The sequence below is a fragment of the Calliopsis andreniformis genome, chromosome 9 (assembly GCF_051401765.1).
Source record: "Calliopsis andreniformis isolate RMS-2024a chromosome 9, iyCalAndr_principal, whole genome shotgun sequence".
NCBI classification, from domain to species: Eukaryota; Metazoa; Arthropoda; class Insecta; order Hymenoptera; family Andrenidae; genus Calliopsis; species Calliopsis andreniformis.
The window spans coordinates 2,887,091-2,907,372 of record NC_135070.1 but is presented as its reverse complement, the minus strand read 5'-3'; the positions used below and the strand labels follow the sequence as shown (position 1 = coordinate 2,907,372).

The following is a 20,282-nucleotide window of genomic DNA, read 5'->3' as shown; positions in this document are numbered from 1 at the left end:
CGATTTCTTTTGTCATAGATATGATGGAAAAAGATAAAATTAAAAAATACTATTGTTGTTGTATCATTACTTTTATTTAAAATTTCATTCATCACATTGAATATAATCATAAAGCAGCTAAAAAATAATTCAGAAATAAAACTTCGCAGGTAGCACTGCACTGTTACTATACCTAAGTTCTGTGACGTTGAAATGCATAAAAGCATTAGAATGGTCATAAAGAAATTAGCAAGAAATTATATCTATGATAAAAATGAGAAGTATTTTCAATAGAAAAAATAGATACTAACGTTAAGAAGGTTCCTGGAACTTTTAATTTTTCTTGCCTGTTCTAACGTTCTATAGGTAAAGGATGAATTCTAAATTTTTAGCCGCCCTGTACATAGCAAGCTTTAATCAATTTCTCGATCGAAGAGATCGTCGAACTTTCGTCAGCATTAACAAGATGGTTAGCTGAAGATGCATCCTACTCAACGTTCACACAGTTGCAATTCCCATTCTTCTACCACTGATCTTAATAAAGTAACTAGTTGTGGCAACTTCCAGCGTAACGTAACGAGAAGCAACTGAATCATACGCGTCATAAGTCTTGCTTAACTTGCGCCGCCACTCTTTTCCTTCCATACAGTGTATCTTACCGCAGCCCATCTTTTAATAAAATTAAACAGAAACGACGACATTATCGTCTAAATAACATCTCATAAACAAACAAAACTATAAGGACTTTCAAGTTACAAATTGAATGCAGAATCGTCAGAAATTCGATTATCCAGGTTAGATTCGAAAACACGACGCTATCAGTCACGTTTAGAGAAGCAACATCCCAGCCATCAGAGATGTTTGTACGCCAAGAGGCATCCGTCACGAGAAGGACCGAACGTTGTGGCTGTCGAACGTTGCGTGGATAGATGTCCATGCAATATCCGGTGCCGTCTGTTACTTGTAAATTAGACGCTCGTGATGGTAATTGTGAATCTTGTATATCCGTAGGCTATCAGTTGCCCTGTGCCCAAGAAAGAACATGTCACACCTGCTTCGTTTCGATCCAAGTTAATTACGGCTGGAGCTAAAGCACAGTACTGAGATTTTACGTTTCATCGCATTGTTCAGTGACTGAGAACGAAAAGGAAAGAGGCAAGGAAGTCACGTGGCTTGATTGAGCAATGATCTTAGGTTTTCCTGTGGTGTCGACCTGTGCCAAGAACGGTCTTTTGTCGATTTTAGCGCAGAAAAAAGAGAAATGGTATTTGCAAGAACTAATAAGCCACGATTAGCGCGAGGAGAGGAGAAACACACGACAAAGTGTGGGATTTGTTCGTTTATTCGAGGAGAAATCGCACGAGGCCTGTAGCGGAAAGCTGGTGAGAAGAGCAAAAACAATTTGCATGACTATACACGCATCCTAGGAGAGCTCACGAGACAAACGGACGAATCAATTTACGCTCCTTGGATATCTTTCGTCTATGCCAGTAAAACTCGCAGAGCAGCAGGAACAAGGACAGCGTCACGCCTGAAACGGAGGACAGCTTCTTAAAGACTAAACCGTACTGTTTTTCTTTTTTACAGAACGAAGGGATGTAAATGGTTACCCATGAAGAGGACAAAAAATATTCCTTGCATATCCGCTACGTTCACTTTTCGCTTGTTCACTGCCTGGTTGTTTCCTGCCACCTCCCAGCATTTGTCTTTCATCGGCATCCTTTCAGAGATCCACTTATGCATTAGTCCAGACTCGTGCATTCGATGCAATCTAGATTGTAAATTATAATGATTTTATATTGATTTCTTTGACATCTCAGAATGTGTTTTTAGAGACAGTTTTACAAAACTTAAGGTATACAGGGTGTGTCAAAAAATATGGGACATTTCTGCAGGGTGGGTTCTACATACGTATACAATGAAAAAAGTTGTACATATATGTCTGGAAACGCCTAGTTTTTTAGTTATACGCTTGTTTGTACTATATAAATTGATTGTCTAAAACGCGTAAAAAGAAACAAAAATGTGGGGTATTTTTGGAGAATAGGTTCTAGACATAAAGAACAATGAAGAAAGTTCAAATACATATCTTTGGCTCTAAGGCAAAACAACCTATATCACATTTTGAAAAAATTCAAATTAAGATCTGTATTGTCGTCTAGAATACAGAATTTATATTTTCAGGAAAAAGAAAAGGTATTAAAAGAACTTTTTCATTTAAAAATAGAGGTTCAAGAAGATACAAGTCCATAAGATAATATTGAAACTGAAAATTTTAAACACTAATATCCCGAAAACGGAAACATGTGACGTAGGTAATTTTACCTTATAGCGACAGATGCCTATATACCCGAAAACGTAACTTTTTTAGTAACATTTTATATTGAGTAAAACACTGATCCGTTTCTTATTTACACAGTGTGTTATCCCTTTTAAGGCCCTACTGGGCCCTAAGATATTTATAAAACCTTTTAAATGAGTGGTGCATAGTCATAGATTTTAAAGAAAGTATCACTCTATACACAATATAAAATAACGCATAACTAAAAAACTAAGCGTTTCCAGACATATGTGCACATGAACCTTTTTCATTGTTTTCGTGTCTAAAATCTATTTTCAAAAATATTCCACATTTTCTAATACACCCTGTATAGAAAGAGACAGATACGTATACGTATATGTATTTAGATAAACATACAAAAAATAGTCTTACTAACATCAATAGACAAGAAAGTACTACACCAGTAATAAGACAAAATGCGATTTGGCTAAAAAAAATCGTCTCGCGTGATCATTCAACCACGAAAATGAGAATATGAATAAAGATAATAATAATATCTTTATTGTGAACTTATATCAGTCTTGTAAAGAAACTGTACTGTAATTACATTTATGTGAGCATGATTAATTCGTAAAGGTAGATATTTAACAATGTAGCTGTTATAAAATCTAACTTTAATCTAGCCCTATTATTATTATTATTATTATTATAATAAAATGAAACATAATTTAGTAAAATGCATCTTAACCTTTATAAAGTACAGTTTAAACTCTTTAGAAAAATTCTATAATTGAACTTCAGTTGCTGCAAAAACATAAGGCTAATGATGCATTGAAGTATCATAATTCAAGCAATTAATTTTAATGTTCAATAAGTTTTCTGCAGATTAAAATCTACGGTTTCTCATCTGCTACCACTTTTCATTATGTTTATTCTCATTTCTAAGTGGCCATGTCTATCACTCTTTATCAAAGTAGACAAGGTCTATTTACAGAACATCGCAATCATCGAAGATCTATGTACTCTAATTACGAGTCAATACTGTTGCAGAACAAGTTGCATCGAGCCGAGTAGCATTCCAGAAGTCAACATGCAACTCACTCAGCGTCAATAACAGTCAAATAGGGGCTTCCTTGCGGGGCAACCATGGCGATGGGTTCGTCCAGGAACTCGTCTACGCTTAAGGAAAAGTGACAGCCTCCGGTTAGCAGCAAATCTTTCCTCATCAAAAACCTATTTTCATAAGTGCGTTAATCTCGTCGTTTTTCTTTCGTTTCATCTTCAAAATAAACAAACATCTTTCTCTCTCCTTTTATCGACAGTACCTGAGGGAGCTTCGCCAATCGATCAAAGCGTGTTTTCCCTCCTTAACACGCTCTATCAGTTGCTCGTCCTCGGTGTCGTTGTGCCTTTCTGCGTGAGCTAGTAGCTGCTGATACTTCGGCTCTTCCGCGTTGCGAAGATACACCTCGAGGAAGCTGCCGTTAGGAAAACCCCAGGTAATCCCGTCCCTTCGCGTCAGAAGATCCTCCACGGTGAGAATGGACGCGTCCATCCTTGGAAATGTTAGAAAAGCAACCAGACTTCCGGAGTACGTGGCTATTAGGACCATTACAGCCAACCACCAGACACCAATCAGCAAGCGCACGCTATCGGCGTGCGGCAAATACATTCCTCCTAGAATTTCGGAATGCTTTGTTCAATGACTGTTTAATGAACTTCGTTAATAACTCTGTTAATACATTCCTCCTAGAATTTCGAAATGCTTTGTTCAATGACTGCTTAATGAACTTCGTTATTAAATCCGTTAATGAGTATGACTGCCACTACTATCAACTTCACAATTCTTTATCCAATTAGCAGTGACTTACTACTCTCGTTATAATGTAGAAGTGTTCGGTTATATGTAATTAATTATCTAATTATTTGTGAGAGAGTAAGCAATTCTGTCCCAAAAAAATTTGTCCAGGAATTGGAGTATACAGGGTGTATCAGAAAATGTGAGACATTTTTGCAGAATAGGTTTTTCATATGAAGATAATAAAAGAAGTTCGTGTGCACCATCTATGCATTAGATTATGTGTATAAGGCATTGGATATACTTCCTATGAGAAGCTAATAAAGCCAACATTAGAATATCGGATATACAGGGTGTTTCATAATATGTGGGATCCATTTCGGGAGTAGATTGTATGCCTAAAAACAATGAAAAAAGTTATATAAACATATGTCCCATCTGTCTTCGTTTATAAGATATAATGAATTTTATAAACAGAACAAATTCTCTGTTCGGCCTGCTTTACCATAGACCGCAATAGTTAAGCAATTTTTAAATCAACAGTTTGCAAATAAATGGATTGGTCATGGAGATCCTATTGCATAGTCTGCTCCTTCTTCGAATTTGAATCCATCAAATTTCCATTTATGGAGACATTTAAAATCTATTGTATACACAAGTCGATTAAAAATGCTGAAATACTACGAAATAGAATACAGCAAGGCTTTCAACAAATTCGAGGAACACCAGAAACGATAGAGAGAGTAACCAGATCGATGACAAGACGAATGTAGGCTTGTCTTCAAATGCAAAGTGGTCATTTTGTGCATCTTCTGTAAATGTAATTAAAACACAAAATTCATTATATCTCATAAACGAAGACAGATATGTGTTTATATGACTCTTTCATTGTTTTTAAACATTCAATCTACTCTCAAAGTGGGTCCCACATATTAAAAAACACCCTGTATATCTCTGTGTCTTTTCGTCACCTTTTTAACGTATACGCATTACGCCTAAGGGGATATAAAAAAGATGGAGCTACATGTATAATGTGTGTACATGTGCTCGAAAACGCCTACTTTTTTAGTTGTAGGCTATTTTGTGTTGCCTAAAACGTTGGCTCAAATCCAGCAAAAAGTGAGAAAAGCGTGGGAGACTTTTGGAATATAGGTTCTAGGCACAAGGGTAATGAAAAAAGTTCGAATGTACACATATCCGAAAACGCATACATTTTTAGTTACATTTTTTAATTATTATAGCTTATAATTAAAGAACTAAGCGTTTTCGGATATGTGTACACATGAACTTTTTTTATTGCTTCGTATCTAGAATGTGTCTTCCAAACATGTCCAACATTTTCTAATAAATCCTGAATACATACACATGTGTAAAGCGATTTTTGAAGATTTAAAAATTTAAAGATTCTTTGAATATTTGAAATATTGAGATCATGGAAGTTTGAGAATCTAAATGTTTAAAGGCTTGAAAACTTAGAATTCTAAGAATTTGAAAATTTGTGGATCTGAGAATTTGAAGATTAAACGACAATCTAAGTTTGAAAATTAAAAATTTTGATACCTTGAAAGTTTCAGAGTTTACACATTTGAGAATTGACAATTTGAATACGAAAGTGTATCAGTGCACTATATAATGTATCACCCCTACTTATCTCCCAAAGCTAACATCCATGAATGTCAACTGCGAAATACTATAGTTGCAATGACTAGCGACAATGAGTAGCACTCAAAGTCCCAATCATATTTATGTTCGCGGAGAAAGAAGCAGAGGCACTCAAGGGACAATAAAATCGTACCTTGTTGGAGAAGTGCCCCGTACACGTACCACACACATTGCCAGGTCGAATTTAGGCCCGAGGTCTTCATGCTATACGGACTATACTTGTGAATCGTGTACAGAATCGGACCCATTATGATAATGGATGCGGCCAAACAGGCCCACGTCTGAAAGCCAAAACGAAAATTGCGCATCAAAGGTATGCGAATGGAAAAAATGCCGAACCGAACGATGATCTTTAACAGTTCCGTGAGTTGTTATGTACATGTCATCATGCGATGAATACTTATAATCTTTTTTTGGACTCCCAGAAAAAGCATTCCTACATTTTTTGTGTAATCATGCCGATTAATTTTTTTTATACGAAAGAAAATTACATACATTCCCTTCCCTTCGATTCAACAATTGTGTATCTGAGAATCCATCGAATCTCAATTTTCGTGGGTTAATTCAGTGAACAGAATTTCAAATTTCTTAGTCCTATAATCTATTATGACATGATATATATAATTATGAACTTTCAACATACCTACGTAGACTAACTATGTATTGTAAAAACAATACAGTGTGTTGGAGAACATAATATCGGAAATATTATCGACAGAAAAGTAATCCTACACGAAAAATTAACTTGAAATTAAAAAATAAAATTATGTAATAGATACTGCACCTCGCTTTTTAGAAAATACCTAGTTGGAATTTTAGTAGAGTATGGGTCTGTAGTTGTCAGTAGATAAAGTCAGTAGACAAACTGCAAGTATTTTCTTATTTCATGTAGCCGTCAAATACATATATTCAATTATCTCGAAAACGAAATGTGAGATTAAAAAATTTTAATCTGATTAACTTATTTTTTACCTTCTTGCTTGTATTATACCGTATAATGTGCCAGAATACTCCGTAAATGAATATAACGTAGCCGTTCATATAGGGGTACAAGAAGTTTAGTAAAAAGTTTTTTAATTTTAAGTTTAAAATTGAAAATAAATGTTCATTATCTTCAATCCGAAGGTTGAAAGTACCTCTATAAGGTACATTTTTTAAGAAGGAACATCACTCTTAGGAATAATAAGTAAGTCTGATATTTTAGAATTTTTCATAAGTAATTTATAAATGAAAAGTCTTTCTTGGGTGGCATGGCTGTAAATTTTAGTTTCACTTTTTTATTTTTTTAAACTTTCAATTGTGGAAAACAAGGAAAGACATACATTGCAACAAATTCACGCAAAGAAACGAAACAGAATCTGCGTTCTTTTAAAAAAACGTAAACGTGTCTTTCGTATGTCTTTCCTTATTTTCTACAATTGAAAATTGATAATTGACCCTGTCTCCAAATGGCCGCGGCGGCAAAAATACGTTTGTCTGCAGCGGGCCTTGATGAAGAAATTGAAAAATATGAAGATCCGACCTCTCTAGTGAACGGAGAAGCAAACAGAAGCGCTCTAGATAGTTGTTTTGGTCTTGAAGTAAGAAGTTCCATAACTTTGTTCAAATTCTTCGAGAACTGTTGCCAGAAAAATTGCAAGCGGTCATCAAGTCAAAAGAGGTAACGCAAAACGTTAATATGTATATATTTAAAGCGTACTACTTAATAAACTTTGTCGTTAAAAATCGTTCTCAAGCCTTTCACTTTCATCAAAAACTCGAAAAATGTTGAAAACAAATTGTGAGTCGACCTATGTAATTAGGTGGTCTAAAATGCAGGCATTTCTTGGAACGACTGCAACTTTGTCAGAAATCATAATTGTTTATAGGTTTTCGCTTATTGTTAAAAAAAAACAGTGGGTCTTAATGAAGAAATTGAAAAATATGAAGATCCGACCTCTTTGGTGAACGGGGAAGCAAACAGAAGCGCCCTAGATAGTTGTTTTGGTCTTGAAGTGAGAAAGCTGTACGTCTGCACGAAAATGGGAACCGTGAAATTGATCGCACCCTTCCCATACTCGTTCACAGTGTACGCGCACGCGGCCAGCAGGACCTTCTTCTCGCGAACCAAGTCGATCACTTCCCGCGGCACTTTCCTCGTGTTCGACATCGTCATTTCCTTAGCCTTCTGCGCACAAAAATAATTACGAATCCTATGTGAATAGAGGGTTAACTGTCGAATCCTAAGTTAGAACACAGAAAAACATGCAAGTCCTTACGTCACCAAGCTTGGCGAATCGAGTGATGTTTGCGGAAGTAATGGCTTTGTTCATTTCCGGTGTAATGACCGTGTACGTGAAATTCAACTTCTTGCCTAGGTACTTAACTACGTCAAACATCAGTCCCTCGTATGTTTTCACGCCTGTCTTGCTCACGGAGATTATTTGCCATGGTGGATTCTGAAGAGAGACGTAAACTTTAATTGTCAATTGAAGAAGAATTTAACCGTTAAGTAGTGACTCTCAATTTTCGGACTTTAATATGAGTTTGAAGTCTAACAGAGTTCGATTGAAATATAATGTTAAATATTTGTAAAATTAGTGTAGTAATACACTAACGATAAGATCCACTAAAGGGAATTGGTATACAGAATGAAACACAACATATCATAATATTATAATAATGTTCTTATTTTCTTGTACAATTTAACTAATATAGTGCCTTTTACTTGTCTCAAGATATTGTCTTGAGGTATTATATACTGTAAAAGTACTAACAATAATTAAAATAAAATATTAAAATAATAGTGAGGAATATATACAGAAATAACGCTCTTTCAGATAAAAGTACTTCACTTTGGAAGTTAGTTTTTATAAATGTCTCAAAATTAACGATGCATTAGTTGTATCACTCCTCTACAAAATGATTCACAGTTAGGTAAAGAAAATAATTTGTAGCGGAAGCAACAGCAAGAGATGTATCATGAAGAGTCTGTGAAACTTCATATCAGTTCAGGGTTAGTGAATAAAAGAAATTCTATTTAGAGACTCAAGAAATTAATTACCTCGTATCAAATTGATTTCTAAACATAGATGTATAGAAAATTTAACTTTCTGCTAACATTCTTTTGATTCTAGTATACGTACAAAAATTCGACTTCCTAGTTATTGTTAGTAGCATGGAAAATTCGCTCAAACTTTATACTATTACTCCATGGTCTTTCTGAAGGAAAAGTGTTTACCCACGTGATATGTTGTAATGGGCAAAGTAATGCCACGGAATCCATGAGCAATGTGAGGAAAAAGGACGTCTGTCAGATTTATCCCAGATCCAGGTGTCCACGTGCCTATATCTAACAAATGAGCTACGTTGCTGTGATGGGCGAAGAAATTTCCCCAAGTTATGGAGGAAGAAAACTTCCATAGCAGACATTCACGGCAAAAAGCTTCGATGGCAAACTCGTTTTGAAAAAGATTTATCTGACAAATAGAATTTCGATTGTACTCTTAATTAAACATTTATAATTGAATACACACTACATACTTTAATACTCTTCAAGATTTCCCATTGTTTCTCGCGCTTCGACAGTTTGATCGTATCGAAGTCCTCGTCTCCGACTTTTTTCAATAATTCGATCTCGTTCATCAGAGAATACTCTAAAGCTCTAGCCAGCGCTTGAATCAGCTCTTTAACGTAGCACGTTAGCCTTGCCTAAAGAAACAGCCTTTCAAAAATTATTTGCTACCTAATTAGAGTATTTGGATTTACAGAGACTGACAGTATCGCAGGTAGAAAACAGTTCCACGTTTTACAACGATACAGAACGTAGTCCGGGAAAATTCAATCAATTACTTCGCAAGAACTATCGAACTCGGTCACGTTGTACATGAAGGCTACGTTCCCTCCTTCAGCAAGCAGATCAACGAAGTTCGTCATGTTGGTCGCGTTCTGCATCGAACTGTCAGTGACGACATATAGCCATTGACTACCAGGATGCATCATCTTCAGAGATCTTGCCTTAAGAGTACAGAAAAAAGAATAAAAATTCAGAAAAATCTGAACTGAAGTTTCTTGTACCGGATGTTCAAGAGTGTAATTTAGTTTATTTCTTATTTCTTTACTTCTTCGTGATGCCTTCCAATCCAATTACACTTTTGAGTAGAGTTAAATTATTAAGATGTAATTTCTGACAGGATACGCTTTCAGGTAACTGATAAGGAATGAAGAAGGAACTTCTAGCTCAGATGCTGAAGAGATTTAAAGCTTTTGAGTAAACTGAGAAGTTTCCAGAATTTTTTGGAATCTTTTAGTCAATTAATTTGACTCAAAAGACTGAAAATAATTTACCATATAGTTTCTTTAATTAAGAAAAAATCTTAAAGAAATCGATTTTTTACTAACAATAAGAGAAAAACAAAATTCCTCCCTATAACTCATTTGCCCTAACGTTACTGCCATATTCATATATGTACAGTTAGCACTACATTCTTTATATTATTTCGTTTAATGTAACGAAATTTTCACACGAGTTGGCACATTTTCAAAAATTAAGCGTTTAACCAAATAAAGATCTCACCACTTCCATGACGTCCGCGATCATATCGAACGTGGCGATTACCAAGAAGCAATGCCCCAACTGTTCCACGTGAAAATCGTTCAGCACGCTCATCAGCGCACCTTTTCTCCTTTTCTCGTCCTCTTCGTGTTTCAATGTGAAGATCGACCTGGAAATCAGATTCAATTTCTTGTTCGGTAGTCTGTCCGATACAGCTTTCATCACCCTGCCGATCGTATTTCTATCTGAAAATTATCATGCATGCAGGTGCTGTCAGTTTAAAAGAATTTGTTATTGTTATCGTGATTAGTAGCTTGTTTTATCACCGAATGTTTCGTCGTGAAAGATGTTGATCATGTTCCATGACATAATGTTGTTCGTCCTCAGGTCGAGGAAAATCTGGGACAGTTCTTCACCTGCTACGACCAGGGGAATGCTGATGCCATCCGAGTCTGGAATTCTAGGACAGTCTGGATCTTGGGGTCAAATAAAGTGCATTAAAAATGTGATTTCTTTTTAAGTAGAAAAAAAGAGTTCAAATTTCAAATGTGATTGAGGAGACAAAATAAAGGCAACTTTCGGTTACTATAACGCCCTTATTTTTTGAAAATTTACAAGTTTTATTAAAAATTGATAATTCTAAATACCGAACTTCTCTTATCTGATAGCCTCTATATACAAGGTGTTTCAAGTGTCACTAAGTGGGTGTCTTCTAATTTTGGTAAGACAATTCGTAGAAGTTACAAGATTATACATTACAAATTTTAATCAATAAAAATATTTTTCAAAATTAGTCTCTTTTCATTAATAATAAAATAGGTATGAAATAATTTTTAGAACTCTAAGTATTTCAAGTTATCAATAAGTACACATACACTATAAGCAAAAAGTTTGGAAACATTTTGATTATTTCAGTGTATCTTTATATAATTTTATAATTAAACCAGATTGTGTTACGTTCGTTTATCATGTGGTATTACATTCAATTTCTAATACCTAGTATTTGAATTCGATTGATATATGTATACTTAAGTCTGAAACGTGATTTTCGTTAATTGTAGATAATACCTGTAAATACTAATTCTTTTTATAATAAAATCCTATCATCAAGCAGTAAAATTAAATTGGAAAACATTCAAGACCCAAATTTCGCCAAAAATTCTCATACTTAGCATTAGAATGAGAATAAATCTATTATCTATTATATATTATTAAATCTTACATAAATAATATTAGAAGTATTAGAATAACGTTTCTACAAATTTTATAAAACTGCATGCATATGAATTATATGTACATAGTTAACAATAGTCCCCCATAATTAACTGTAGTCCCTGGCCACCGAATTAGGACTACTCTAATGCTATTGAAAGAGTGTCCAACTTCAAAGTCCCATAACGTTGTTAAAATTTTTCGACAACAGATACAAAAAATAACGAATTAAAGTTTGTATTCTGTACTTTTACATTTCATTTCCGATTTAATTTTGCTCGGGGCCTAAAGTGTAAAATCCTCCTTTACAGAGAGAATTATTAATTTATAAAAGTTTGTTAAGTCAAACTACAACTTAGAAACGGGAATATTCATAATTTTGTTTTATAGCATCGAAAAGTATAATTATTTTCCTTAAAAGTAAGCGAAGTCCTATAAAAAATCATGATTTTTGACAAATTTGCAGCCGTTCGAAGAAACGCTTGCATTTTAGACCATCTAACTACATAGGACCACTCACAATTCATTTTCAACATTTTTCGAGTTTTTGATAAAAGTAAAAAATTTGAACAATTTTTAACGACAAAGTTTACTAAGTAATATGCATTAAATACATATATATTAACGTTTTGTATTACCTCTTTTGCCCTGATGACAGCTCGCAATTTTTCTCACAACAGTTCTTGAAGAATTTGAACAAAATTATGGAACTTTGAAGTTTCACAATTTTTTACTAGTACTAGAGTGACACTAATTCGATAAGCAGAAGCTGTAGATATATTGATAAAATCAAGAAATCAGGTACTGCGATGATAGTTCGGATAAATAGAGTCCAGATAAATAGAGTCTTATTGTAATTTACTAAAATACACAGCCACAGTTCAAGGGTCCTCTATATCTCAGTCAAAGGCGAACCATCGTCTGACACATTTAGTATCAACGTACCTGTTATCGCAAGATGCGTGAGATCCATCTTCCGTGCAGCCTCGTGTAGCCGCCAAGTTAGGTAGCACGGCGCAACAGACAGGAGGACCGTGTAATCTGGGTGTACATGTCGCAAGTATCGACCAGAAGGTTCAACGACGATTAATTAAACTGGCGATCGTTCGCGTCCGATTCGCGCAGTCTGCCATCGAAATTTTTCCTCGTTCGTTCGCTTACCTTGTTGCAGATTGACATTCATGTCACGAAGAACGCGAACGACGATGCCACCTACATGCATCTCCCTTTTCACGGTGTCCATGATCGTATTGACTATCGCATCCATGGTACTTCGATACTCCTCTTTGCTACCGAAGAAACCCTTGTCGACGATCACCGCTATTACAACAGATTCCTTCCTTCATTCGACTTGTTTAAATTTATTAGAAGAAAAGAGGTTTTTCTTCAGAAGTAATGCTACCAATTATGATCAAATTCTGATTAAAACTGACAGTATTCGTTCTTTTTATTTTTTTTTGTTTTTTTTTTTTAATGATAATATCACTCGTACCCATTGTAGCGTTCGTGTTTATCAACGAAGGAAAATCGTTGAAACTATTCCCATGGGTGACAGTCCATAGAAGAAACAAAACTGATATCATTTCTATCGCCAGACGAAATAACCACACGACTTATCGTCCTGGCCGATATATAACCGAAGACAACAATGAATGATTTATCACTTCATTAGTTTGGCGAATATGTTAGTACAACTTCGTTAGAAGCGAATCACGAGCCAAGTGTGGCCTGGCTAGGGATAATGTAACTCGATGCACCGCGAATCGCAGGAAAGGTCAATTCTTCAATAACTTATTACGGAACGATCGAATCCCCGTGAAATTGAAATAGGACGTTGTTTAATCTAGTTGCGTGTGCTGTCCACCTGACTGCGAATTGGATTTTTAGAGCTTCTAATATTTCAATAGGTACCTATTTAGAGATTTGTCAAAATTATTTTCGAACTTTAAACTTTAGAATTCGTATATTATAGTTCCTAGTTTAAAATAAATATGTTTAATTTAAATTTCAAAAATTTCAAATTTGGAACTTGAAACTTAAAATTTTAATTTCGCAATTTGGAACTTAAATATTTTTATTTTGAACTAGGAACTATGATATACATATTTAAAAAGTATAAAGTTTGAAAATAATTTCGAGTCATCTAAATTTATAGATCTCTTCAATTTGAAATCGCAGTTTCTAAGGCATCTAGAATCCCAGTTGACTCAGTTTCAATAGAAGAATTAAAATTCAAAGCACAAATTCAAAGCTTGAAATATTATTCAATTTTAAAATATTTCCTCATAAATACGATCGATTGCAGTATGCAAAAGATGCTAACGAACAGTATTATTATCGTGTCCGTATGCGCTTGTCAATGTGCAAGACAATCATGTTGTTTCATATCGGTCGGTGGAACGCAATGGCATACCACTTCCGTGTAGCGAAATCAGAGATAAAGCCGGTGGCGTCAGTTGCATTATTACTGCCTACGCATTGACGTCGTTAAATAAGAAAAATCAGACATTGCTCACCGATTTTATTCTATATTATAAAAGCATTTCTTTCCGGCCTACCGTCCTTTGTTCCACCTTTGACTCAATCGTTGCGTATCATATGAATACTTTAATAAATAGTCATATGATAATTCGTTTAGAGAAAAATAGAATTGAGTTTCCGTTTTACTGAAATTCAGTTCCATTTTTCAATAAAAAGAAAACTCAAATCCATCTTTCTTAAATGGACATTTCATTTACAAAAATCTTTATTTCGATACAAAATTTGTCTAAGCTGCTCAAAGATGGTCATTCTCCACTAGATTAAGAAAACAGCCACCTAGTAAAACTTGAATCGCCTCCAATCCTCTTCGAAACTCTGTTTCATTTTCCTAAAACTGAGATTTTATCTATGAAGACATTCATTTTAATACAAAGTTTATTTTCAAATTAAAATACAAGAACAATAATTACTCGCTGGATTAAAAAGACAACAACCGGGTAAAATTCGAATCGTCTCCATTTCTCTTCGATCGCAGACGGAAATCTACGGACGCATAGACCAGACGGAGGACATGAATCAAACGGCGCGTACAATAACAAATTGGAAGCAAACAAAAATTAGAAGTCAACGCGAAGTTGAAATAACACTAAGGAGCCGAGAATAAGTTTATCTCAAGGAATAGTCGCGCTCCTACGTCCGTTCGTGACGATTCGGCCAACATCGTACGAACAGAGGGCATGCATGCCACTCTATTGCTATATACATCGACCAGTTGGCTCCGAATGTGCTCAGAGAGCCATGCAGCAACTGTACGGTTTGTGCACGTATATATCGCACGCAACACGTACACATAGAGCCGCACGATTTTTCTCCCGGAAATCTGGTCGACGTTAACACGTCGGGCAGCAAACCTACTGTGCAATGTCAAGCACCGTGCGTTACGATGATGGGCTAAACGTTTTCCTCGGGAAAATTGTTGCTAGAACTGTGAACGACCGTGCAGAACGCGAAACCATAGGCGAACTAGTGAGAGGAATCGGACGGGCGGAAAAAAGTGGGAGTGAAAGTAGAAAAATTCCGTTTTTCGAAATTGCACGAGTAACTGAGGCGCGCTTCTAATAGAAACGTGAGGAGGCTGCTGATGTTTCCCCAGAGACGATGGAGCCCGAGGAACCTCTGTTACAAGGGATTCTACTGCTACCACCACAGGGAATGCTAGGCCAACTCAAGGTTGGTTAACAGACTCGAACAGACGAATCTGTCCCACGGATTCTCGCGAGCCAACGTCTGAAGAATTCATCGTCTGATCCATTTTCTTTCTCTTGCATTGGCTGACGAGCACGTCTGACGATTTTATTGTTCGTTATCAGTCATTGTCGTCGAGGAATAACCTCCAAAGCTGCACGGGAATTCCAAACATTTCGATTGGGCATAAGTTCCTTAATAGAATAAACCAGCGACTCCACTATGTTTTGAGTTTTCTAGTTCCAGTAGCTTTACTTCTTTAGAACAGGAAATGGAGTATAAAGAGTTAACGTAGTAGCTTTAAAGAAGTTTAGGAACAATGGAAATTATAGAAATGATATCATAATGATCGTTTAATATGTGTAGAACCTAGACCTGGAATCATAAATACCATGATGACAAGCATTAGGTGTTAACGTTAGAACTTGATGCATGCTAGTATTAACTCACATTGTCATTATCTTTATCTTGAAAATCTAGAAAACAAGAAGTTTTGTTATTTCCAAAATATTTAACCAAACTTCTTCCATATCGTTTATCAATTATATTGATGAAAGAATATAGATCGAATGAAGATCTGCAGTGGTATAGTTTTCAACTTAAAAATACCTAATATTGTACATTCCTAAGATTTCAAATCATAAATAAGACGATAACAAAACTTAAATCTTTAAGAGAGACATTATTGTTTTTATTTTATAGAAAACATGGCACAAAAGATTCTGTCAGCTATTCAGAACTAGTAACTATGGAATCAAACGTGTAGAAATTTATGACAATCAAGAAGAAGCTGTATTGCAATTGCATACCCCACGAATCATCACATTAGATACGTGTATCAAAATTGCACCTAGTAATCAGTCACATGTATTTACTGTAAGTAAATCTTTTACATTTAAACAAGCTTTACATGTAAGGTTCTTATATTTCTTTATGCTTTCTGCACATACAGGTAGTGACAAAATCAGCAATCCACTATTTTGGATGTTACTCTGAATCAGATATGAGTCATTGGATTACTGCATTCCAGTTGGTAGCATTTAAAGATAGTGTATCTAACCAAACAATAGAGGAAAATAATGATCTATACTGTACCAGTGGAGAGGGAGTGTTTTCTGTCAAAGTTGTAGAAACAGACGCATCTAAACGATGTGGTTTAGAAAATAGGAACTATACGCTTGTAGTAGCTGCAGTTGATATTAAATTAATGGATGGTGATGTTGTCTTATTCACTTGGCCCTATCGTTATATCAGACGATATGGCTATAAGGATGGGAAATTCATCTTTGAAGCAGGAAGGAAGTGTGAATCTGGAGAAGGCTCTTTTCGTTTAGAACATAGTAGTCAGCAAGAAATTTTCCGGTGTATGTATTCTAAGATGAGATCAATGAAGAAGTTAATGAACGAAGAAAATACCCCAAGTATAGAATGCAATGATGTTCAGTACCATGCAGCCTTGAGCATGGAGGCTGGTTCTAGAGCAGCATTACCGCCTTCCCCGAATAGTTCCGCTAATTTGATTGATATTGATTTTCCAACGACACAGAATTCTCAGAAGCAATCAAGCTCTTCGTCGAATGTAGATACCAGTTTATCAAGCAAACCGTCCATGTCTCTTTTAAAAACTAAACCTGCGAAGCCACCGCGAAAATATGTATTTACGGGTTTGTTGGACAAGAGAAGTATAGATTCTGATTCGTCGGATCCACCTACATGCGGAGAGTACAAATCATTAAACCGAGACAATTCACCAGAATTGTCGCAAAAAACGATAAGTTGTACCATACTTGACGATGAAGAGAAACATTCTTATGACCTTGTAGAGGTAAGGAACGACGCATGGAAAACGCATGGAATTGATAATATACATCACACAGAGCGATCTAATTCAGTGTTACATAGTGATAAAGACAAAGAAAATGAAGACGATTTTCAATATGAAACTATGATGCCTCCACTGTCATCCCAGAATTCGTCAAAGAGTAAGTCTAGTATAACAGATAGTTCGATACCTACAGTCACGATAAATCATGCTTCTTGTAAGTCTAACGATGAATCTGACTACGATAAATTAGAACATTTTGGTTCCGCAAGTAAAATTAGTCAAAAGAGTACATACAAGTTCGGGAATTTTAATTCGTCTCAAAATTCACATTCCAATATTTCCTTAAATAATTCTGCTGTTGACTCGAATACCGCATGGTCCAATTATGATATTGTTGAAGATATGACTGCTGTTAGATTAGCAGATGATAGCCATCTTGGATATGGAGTTATTAGAAAAAAAACGAATCATTCTGATTCTGCTTCTGCTAATAGCACAATAGGTCCAAAGCATAAAGTTTTTAATAATAGCGAATACGCGATTGTATCAAAACCAAAAAGGGTATAAAGATCTGAAATAATTTCAAATATTTTTAATTCAGAGATTCTTAATTCTTCAAAACGATAAGGACAATGCTAGTCTATGTTATGACTAGAATAAGTTCATTCCTATCTTTCTCTGAATAACGAAAATATTAAATACTGATATTTTATAATTTTATTAAAAAAGTGCAGAAACAAAATATTAATTTTCTGCAAAAATTAATTTAAGAAACACTAGTCTTCTTAATCATCAATTGTATAAAAATAATTATTTTAGAAATACTATTTTACATATTCAAGTAGTTTTGAATGTACAATTCAATAAGTATAAAAATAAGGTTATCAATGTGGTAATTATTAAACAAATTGGCATTAGTGTTTTTAGAAGTAAAACCGACTGATTGCAATGAAGATACAGTGCCTTATACCATAGAAAAGAGTTTAACAACAAACTTGGTTATTTTGTGAAATCTTTGCAAAGTTTAGAAATTAAATTTGCATGTTATTTCAATATCTGGTGTACTTAGAGATTTTTAATATTATAATATAAATCAATAGACACTTATTATAACAGTAATATTACAATTTCAGTTGAAATTGTATCTTTGCTAAGATGTTTAAGGTCTACTGCAATATAAATTTTCCAAAATATAAAGTTTATACACGTATATAGATGTGTGAGCATAAGAGTGTGTGTGTGTGTGCGTTATAAGAAAAAACAAGTCATTCCTTCTGTTTCTAGTACTATATATTTTATACACATATGTATTATATATATATATATATATATATTTACACACATTTATAAAGGATCTAAAAATGGTCCACATATTCTATTGTTAACAAAACATATTTTTATGAAAAATGTATTATACATATATACATATGTATAACTTTATAGATATTTACACAAGTATTCAATTCTTTTTTTTTTTTAATTAGAACTTGCCATGCAATAACTTCTGCAACATGTGCCAATATCTGCCATTATTATGAGTTATATTGAATTTCAGTGATATTATATTCACTAATAACATCAAGCTTTTTCTAACAAAAGTGTAAAAATTTTGTTGTACCAAATGGCAAATATTATACAAGTTTTGTAAGATTGAAAAATCTTATTTGAGAATAAACATTTTCTACCAAATTGTACATACTAGAAGTATTATATACATTTAAAGAAGAAATATACATCTTATACATACACAAGATATTCCGCTACAGGTAGAGGAAAATTTAAAGGATAATTCTAGACCAAAGTAAGATGAAAATCAAGAATAATAAAATTGTGATTGAGCTTACATTTATTTATAAGCATTCAAAAATCGGTGAAACGTGACAAGTGGTACTATTGTCAGTACAAAGTTCAAAGACCAAACCATTGAAAGTACTAATTATCGATTACCCAGTTTAAGAATCGTAGAATTATACCATACGTATGAGGTGAATGCCTCCTTTCGTGATAGTGTTGCTTTTTTAAAACATTTATTCTTGATTTTTTATTTATTTTAACAAGAAACATTGCTTAAATTTTCCCTCACCTATACCCGAATACTGTGTACACAAAATGTAAACAATGTTTTAATAACTATAATTTAAAAATCAAGAAAATTGTTAAGTCTTTCGATATCAACCAAACTTTCTATATTATTTTTTACACATTATATTAGTTATAAAAAGTATAAACGAAATACAATAAATTTAAAAGTATTTACATGTGCCTAATTGTCTCTTCCTTATTATTGAAATAAGAAATATCCTTTCATATTATCTCTCAGGTCTCCTCAGAAGTTCCAATCTTTTTTTTAACCTGTATCTCACTATGTTCTTCTATAATGGCATGTTTTTGATCCTTATTATGTTGCAGCAAGTCTAGTTCTGCTTTGGCAACAACTTCAATGTATCCATCAACATTATTCTGTATTCTTCGAACAGACTCTCCTTTTAGAGCCAAAAATTTTTCAATATTTTTTGTATTTTTCATCTCTTCAAACCATCCCAGATTATCAGCAATCAGATGATTGTTTTTGCAGCCATCGCATCGGACTATAATTAATCCTTTTTCGTATGCTAGTTTTGATATAATTTTGCCGTTTCTGTAATTACAGCATTTACATGTAAATATCAACTTAAGCTTTCCTTCAAGTTTCCCAAGTACGTGTTTATTGTTAGTTTCTTCGTCTTGAGATGATTCTTGAGATGATTCGTTAGGATTTGGTTTTGTATGAACGAAACTTCTTTCGAAAACAGTAATATTGGGTTTTTCATTAAAAATTAAAGGAATCTGACGTAAGTTTACCGACTTTCTGGGAACAGTCAGTTGCATTCCAAGCCGAAATATTTGTCTGAATGAGAACATAGCTGAGTTATTTCTTCCTTTTATTAAATACTCAAATATACATTTAACATTGGCTGACAATTAAAAGGTATAATACACGTGACAAGGCAAGGAGTTCTCGACACTGATCATTCTAGACCACATGTCAAGTCTAGAAATACTGTTTCGTGTGACGTAAAATAGGGCGAGTTTACATGTACCAGACTGCAGGCCATTTTGCACTTAACCTTTATGGTGCTATTTTAAAAACATTTAATTGTGTGGCAAAAGTAAATAACTAATTAGTTTTTCAAAATTATACCAAAGATTTATTTTTATTTTTAAGGTTTACCTAGTACATTAATCGTTTTACACTTAAAATTGATTTCGTACAAATACTTCGATT

The 20,282-nt window shown here is 34.3% G+C and overlaps 3 protein-coding genes across 3 annotated transcripts; 1 reads left to right on the top strand and 2 right to left on the bottom strand.

Annotated features, from left to right (window-relative positions):
• Positions 1–1,156: 1,156 nt before the first annotated feature.
• Ir93a (Ionotropic receptor 93a) lies at positions 1,157–12,977 on the bottom strand. Its single transcript, XM_076386253.1, has 15 exons — positions 12,959–12,977; positions 12,628–12,786; positions 12,412–12,507; positions 10,581–10,730; positions 10,276–10,499; positions 9,552–9,716; positions 9,243–9,410; positions 8,945–9,178; positions 7,979–8,158; positions 7,657–7,878; positions 5,854–6,001; positions 3,586–3,937; positions 3,362–3,493; positions 1,590–1,750; positions 1,157–1,510 (listed from the first exon to the last, which is right to left on the bottom strand). Exons 1-15 carry the CDS (start codon positions 12,960–12,962, stop codon positions 1,413–1,415), a joined length of 2,493 nt encoding a protein of 830 aa, XP_076242368.1. The 5' UTR covers positions 12,963–12,977; the 3' UTR covers positions 1,157–1,412.
• Positions 12,978–14,744: 1,767 nt separating this feature from the next.
• Positions 14,745–18,298, top strand: Dok (docking protein homolog). The gene is made up of 3 exons (XM_076386254.1): positions 14,745–15,177; positions 15,895–16,068; positions 16,145–18,298. The coding sequence occupies exons 1-3, from the start codon at positions 15,106–15,108 to the stop codon at positions 17,582–17,584; spliced, it is 1,686 nt and encodes a 561-aa protein (XP_076242369.1). The 5' UTR covers positions 14,745–15,105; the 3' UTR covers positions 17,585–18,298.
• A 73-nt stretch (positions 18,299–18,371) lies between these two features.
• Positions 18,372–20,046, bottom strand: LOC143184202 (uncharacterized). Its single transcript, XM_076386257.1, has one exon. It carries the CDS (start codon positions 19,916–19,918, stop codon positions 19,334–19,336), a length of 585 nt encoding a protein of 194 aa, XP_076242372.1. The 5' UTR covers positions 19,919–20,046; the 3' UTR covers positions 18,372–19,333.
• Between the last annotated feature and the right edge of the window lie 236 nt (positions 20,047–20,282).